This window comes from Squalius cephalus, assembly GCF_949319135.1.
Source record: "Squalius cephalus genome assembly, chromosome: 22".
Lineage (NCBI taxonomy): Eukaryota > Metazoa > Chordata > Actinopteri > Cypriniformes > Leuciscidae > Squalius > Squalius cephalus.
In genome coordinates, this window is record NC_137143.1 from 32409601 (window position 1) to 32416211 (window position 6611).

General features: G+C 37.8%; 1 protein-coding gene across 1 annotated transcript in view; it reads left to right on the forward strand.

Moving 5' to 3' along the window:
• Nucleotides 1-1390: 1390 nt before the first annotated feature.
• ankrd13c (ankyrin repeat domain 13C) overlaps nt 1391-6611 on the forward strand; it is a 25904-nt gene continuing 20683 nt past the window's right edge. Inside the window, exons 1-2 of the mRNA XM_079857827.1 lie at nt 1391-1935; nt 5323-5364. Of these exons, the coding sequence (XP_079713953.1) occupies nt 1650-1935; nt 5323-5364 (328 nt within the window). The 5' untranslated portion in view covers nt 1391-1649. The remainder of the gene's footprint in view (nt 1936-5322; nt 5365-6611) is intronic.

The window sequence follows — 6611 nt, forward strand, 5'->3', positions numbered from 1 at the left end:
TATTGAGAGAAAACAAGTAATAAAAACTCAGTGAGTGTTTTAGCGCAATTTTCTCACCTCATGGGATCACAACACTAAGAGATAGTAAATCTTTTCCTGGATTTTTTTTTGTGCGTTCCCGAGATTAGACCTTCCTTAACATAATGCCGAAAACCCGAAGTCTCTAGGTGGTCTGGTTGAGGAGTAGATAGAAGTGCAAGATTGGTGCGCACAGACGCACAGAACAGAAATCATGAGTTAACAATCGCAATTTGTCCGGTGGAAAATTGCGCTAAAAAGTCAAGCTGCTGTGAGTGAGTGGAGGCGGGGCTCATTTGCATATTCATAGAACTGCGTACACTAAATAAGAAATGGGTGTCATCGATTTACTACATTCAAGATATTTTAAGGCATAAAGACATTTTTTTCAAGGAACATTTTTTTAATTTTGGTGATCAAAGATGAGTTTTAAGGGATACAGTTATTGACTACAGGGGGGATTCATGCCATCAATGTGTTAAGACATGTTAAGTCATGTTTACAATGTGTTAAAACCTGCCAATTCATGCTAACAACGTTCTAAAACATTCTAACATGTTAATTCATGTTAGCAATGTGCTAAAACCTGCTAATTCATGCTAACAACGTGCTAAAACATTCTAACATGGTAAATCATGTTAGCAACCTGTTAAAACATGCTAGCAAAACATGCTAATTTAAACCTATTAGCTATGTTACTGTATTTACTGTACTGTTTGTATTTTTATAATCTGTTTACTTTGTGTTGTAGCTCTTTGGAAATGAGAAAGGCGCGTTATAAATAAAATGTATTATTATTATTAATATGAATTTCTGAACTAATAAGAATTCGGTTTGTTTTTAAAAGCCCACTGAATTTCCACTGAATCAGGAAGACAGGGCGGGATATATTGAACAGCTCCTCCCCTTTTTGAAAACAGCCAATAGCGTTTTGTTTATATCACAGCTCTGCAGTTTCCTCCTAATCTCTAACCGTTTCTCCTCCTAATCTCCTCCAAATCACTTTAAAATATATATTTAAAATATAGGAGGCTAAATATTTATATATATATTATATATTCATACTAAAAGCCAAAAAACTTCCATTTTGATTTCATGGGGACTTTAAATCAGTCAGATTTGACCAGGAGTGCCTTCACTCTCCAGCAGGTGTCAGCAGTGACACTGCGCATGTCTGCTCTCCTCCTCTAAACGTTTAATTTGTAAAATGACAACCAAAATCTTCGCTTCTGTTTAGCTTGCTATATACAAACATCCCAATCAGTTTGTGTATGTCTAACAAATGAAGATGTGCTTTACAGAATTATTCGATCTCGCGACACCAGCCAGTCTCTAGTCAACCTGCATTCCATTCTCGCGAGAGTAGAGGATTGTTTCGATGCATGAGGGTGAGTCCCCTCATTCTCGCGAGACTCTCCCCTGCGTTCAATACTCCTGTTTGTAAATCTCGCGATAGTGTGAACGGAAGATGGCAGATGGCTCTTCCTCGTAGGGTGTGTGAGTGTGTGTCGTTTGTTTACCGTTAGATGCTTCGCCCCGGTGCGTGTTTCATTCCCGTCCGTCTCCGTTGAGTCACCGGACAGTGTTCATGTTGTGCGGGCTGCTGTTTTCCACCGCTCATCTGTGTAAATATGACGGGAGAGAAGATCCGCTCGGTGCGCAAAGAGCGCAAGGCGGGTTTGGATCTGCTGGAGCCGGACGAGGAACCGGCGGCCACCGGGCCGATAAAAGCCAACCGAGGCAGCAAGATCTTCAGTGGCAGCAACCACAAGATCACCCGATCCAGTTCTCAGCAGAACCAGAACCACGGGGACACTGACAGCGCGTACCCCGTGCATGAGTGTGTGTTCAGGGGAGACGTGAGGAGGCTGTCATCGCTCATCCGAACTCAGAACATCGCGCAGAAAGACGTGCACGGTGAGACATGACCCACAGACACGATAATAAACAAACTATTCGGTCATAATTATCCAGAATCATGCTGATCTAGAACCTCAGGGACTCGAAAACATGGTGATCGAGAGTCATAATAATCCAGAATCATGCTGATCTAGAACCTCAGGGACTCGAAAACATGGTGATCGAGAATCATAATAAATAATCCAGAATCATGCTAATCTAGAACCTCAGGGACTCAAAAACATGGTGATTGAGAATCATAATAGTCCAGAATCATGCTGATCGATCTAGAACCTCAGGGACTCAAAAACATGGCGATCGAGAATCATAATAATCCAGAATCATGATGATCAAGAACCTCAGGGACTCAAAAACATGGTGATCGAGAATCATAATAATCCAGAATCATGATGATCAAGAACCTCAGGGACTCACAAACATGGTGATCGAGAATCATAATAATCCAGAATCATGCTGATTGATCTAGAACCTCAGGGACTCAAAAACATGGTGATCGAGAATCATAGTTATCCAGAATCATGCTGATCTAGAACCTCAGGGACTCAAAAACATGGTGATCGAGAATCATAGTTATCCAGAATCATGCTGATCTAGAACCTCAGGGACTCAAAAACATGGTGATCGAGATTAGAGAATCATAATAATCCAGAACCATATCATGATCTAGAACTGTTATTATTCATAGCCATAATGATAATGATGATCTAGAACTATAATGCGTCAAAAACATGGTGATCGAGAATAATAATAATCCAGAATCATGCTGATCTAGAACCTCAGGGACTCAAAAACATGGTGATCGAGATTAGAGAATCATAATAATCCAGAACCATATCATGATCTAGAACTGTTATTATTCATAGCTATAATGATAATGATGATCTAGAACTATAATGCGTCAAAAGCATGGTGATTGAGAACCATAATTTTTTTGACATTAATTAAATGTTAAATTACTTAAAATATAGTTGCCCAGGCAAAATTTCTCATTTTCAGTTACGTTAACTTGAAGTACTAAAATAAGTGAAACTAAAACTGAAATAAAATTATTAAAAACTATATAGACATTTAAAAAACTGAATTAATCACTTGACAAAATTATGAAACTAAAATGAAAGTATAATTATAAAATTTATTTCAAACTATAAATAAAAACGTATCAATCTCAGTGATGATAAATCAACACTGATATACATCAGCACGCGCTCCTGAAGTTTGATCTGATGTCATTTCCTGCTGAACGGTTGATTGGTTGTAGGGATGCACCGAAATGAAATGCTTGGCCGAAGCCGAAGCCGAATAATAATGAAATGCTTGGCCGAAGGCCGAAGGCCGAATACCGAACGCGGTGTTTCGCATTTTTTTCCATTTATTTTGGCAATTTTTTCACCATTACAATAATTAAATAGTAAAAATTAGCTTTTTACTATTTTGTGTTGCTTTTCAGAGAAAGAAATCAAAGAACATAAATACAATTTCAAAATATTTATTTAACACTGAACCAGTGGCAGTTTTGATCGAAATTATTGCTAGGGATATATCAGTGTCACTGGATATTGGTAGGGACACGTCCCTAGCGTCCCTACTAAATTCTACGCCCCTGCACTGAACATTTTTTTAACATTCCAGCAGATATTATACAAACAAAGCCAAATATATAACTTAAAATAAATAAATTAGTAAAATAAAAAAAAATATTTTTATTTGGCCATCTTTGAAGCCCCCCTTCTTGAATAGCCTATGTTAGGCCTATAACTGACTGCTGAAAGTAACTCTGTATGTCTACAACAACAAATGTGCATTGAATAGTGCAAAAAAAATGTGGATGAACCCACAACAAATGAATAACTGTCCTAGACATAAGCCTACTTAGCCTACTTCTTCAGGAAAAGTGGCAGGTTCTTCTTTATAAAATAAAAAAGAATGGCAGACAGGGACGAAGATAAAAATATTTGTCATTATTTTCTTTGTTATTAAATATTAAGATCAAAGATACACATTACACATACACAAATTAATATACAAATTAAATAAACAGTGCTTTATGTTTTCAGCTACAGTAGGTGTATTTAACAGTATAGAAGAAAGTAATTAAATGAACAAATGAAAATAAAACAAAACGGACTTCACTGTATAAATTATACATTGATACTTATTAAAGCTACTATTAAAGTGTCAGTCAAGAGCAGTGAGTGATTTTCTCTTTGCATTTTGTTGTTTTATTAACATTAAAGGGATAGTTCTCCTATAAATTCAAATTGTCATAATTTGCTCTCTCAAGTTGTTTTAAACTCAAATAAGTTTCTTTCTTCTGTTGAAAATAAAAGTTACTGAGCCACATTCTTCAAAATATTAATATTAGAAAAATATTAGAAGGAAATTAATACAGGTTTGGAACAACATTAGAGTGCGTAAATAATGAGAATTTTTATTTTTGGGTGAACTATCCCTTTAAGGATAAGCGGCAGCGTGTTTTCTATTCAGCTACTGTCTCTTTAAGAGCTGCGCGCGACGCGTCTAATATACACGCATTTGACAAGCAGATTTTCTCTCAATTTTCTCAAGTTTGCTTTCACTTTAGACATAACCGACTTTGTTTATGTAAACCTTGTGTATTTAAGAGTCGAAAGATAACTTTGTCCAGTATCCAGGCACTGGTAGACAGGCTTTTAGTGCATGTGAGCTTCACATAACTTAACGTACCTGAGAAACGCGCATCAGCACGCAAATTAAATGTTTAACCGACAAGTCATTATTGCACATGCAAATTATGAACTTTTGTGAACTGCAGTGTCCCGTTCCGCTGCGTAAACATTTTATGTGAATATACGTCGTGTTGTTCAGTGGGACAAAGGCGCCAGAACAGCAACGATAGAATGCACGATACTACGATATTACTTAAAAAGCAGATCGTGGAGACATTTTAATGGTCCACGATCAAAAATCGTCATATCGCATACCCCTACTTTCTCGTACTCTGCATGATGTTCGGGGTGTCTTGATTTTAAGTGATAAATTAAACTTGAAGTGCTGTAGGCTACGTTTTTGCAGATGCACCCCCTCTGGACAATTCGGCAGAACAGTGTCTGCAAACGGCCGTTTTTGCCTCTTTCTCTGACACTTTAAATTGCTTCCACACTGCCGACATGTTTGCTGCATAAAGCGCGCGCCTCTCACTCTACGCGGGTTACTATTTGATCGCGTCATTAAAAACTTCATTGTTCGGCAAATTTTATTCGGCCTTTTTACTTATTCGGCCGAACACCGAAAGTGCTTTTTTTGGCTATTTTCGGCCGAATAATTTCGTTTGCCGAACATTCGGTGCATCCCTAATTGGTTGTTGGGCTTGTCCTGTGAATGACTCAGTTTGGTCTTGTCTTACAGGAAACACTCCTCTTCATCTGGCGGTTATGATGGGCCATAAAGGTGAGTAAGGCTCAGTGTTTGATAGGGATCCTCATACTGTTCACTGATTGGGTGTTTCCCAGCATGCAGTGCAGTATGTTGGTGTTAAATATGACACAACAACCCCAGTAATGTATGAAATCACACAGGTCTCAATGGGTGTCTCTCATTAAAACATGAAACAATCAGTATATTTTACATAAAGAAAATGAAGCATGTTTTAGGACTATTTAGTTTAATTGTGATTGTTAAACACATTTTCACATCAGATTTAGGACTCTTATTCTTAGTAATGCATCCAGATGTTGATGTTGTTGTTTTTAACTACTAGATTGTTTATTTATGAGCAGGTTTTAGTATTATAACGCAACCCATGCCCTGAAACATCCCGCTGAATTTGTCTGTATTTTCCTGGACTTCATGAAGTTGATGTTCTCTTTAAAGAATGCTGTGTGTGTGTGTTTCGTCTGAGGCGGTGTGAAATATTAATGCACGGCTCCCCTGAGTTGACGACTGTACACTCTAATTTCATTAATATACTACAAGCTTATTAATAATTCAAGGGGGTTATTCTCACCGGTGTTACTGTAAAGGAAGGCGATGTAGATGTAGATGTTCCGTCTGAACACGGGCCGGGTTTGTTCTGTTCGGGTCACTCGCTCGTGTGCTGAGGACAAGACACGTGTGTGTGTGTGTGTGTGTCTCGACCCGTCCTGATTTTATTTTAATCAATTTGTTCTAAATCATATTTTACGTTATGAGTATCTGTTACATTGTCATTGTATTCATTTCTAGTATTTAATGAATGATAATGTATTTTTAATTTATGTTAGTCAAATTTGTTTTTATTTTCTGAGTTATGTTTTATATATATATATATATTTTTTTTAATCAAATCTATTAGTTATTTACGAGTCTATAGAGTAGATCACTGATCTGATCTGATCTACGACTCTCTTCATCGACTCAAACACTTCATGCTTGAATTTCTAAATAAAGCCGAACTCTTGCGTGAGCAGAAGTGTGTTGAGCCGAATGTGCGAAGCAGCATTTCTAGCAGAGAGAAGGACATTGTTCAGCACTAACAGGGCAGTGTGTGTGTGTGTGTGTGTGTGTGTGTGTGTGGCGCTTCATGTGCGCTCAGTTGTAGAAGGTCACAAAACACTTTGGCACTGATACAAACCTGCTGCCCGTCAGTGTGTTTCTCTCAGCGGTTACAGCGAGCCAGAGCTGTGTGTGTGTGTGTGTGTGTGTGTGTGTGTGTGTGT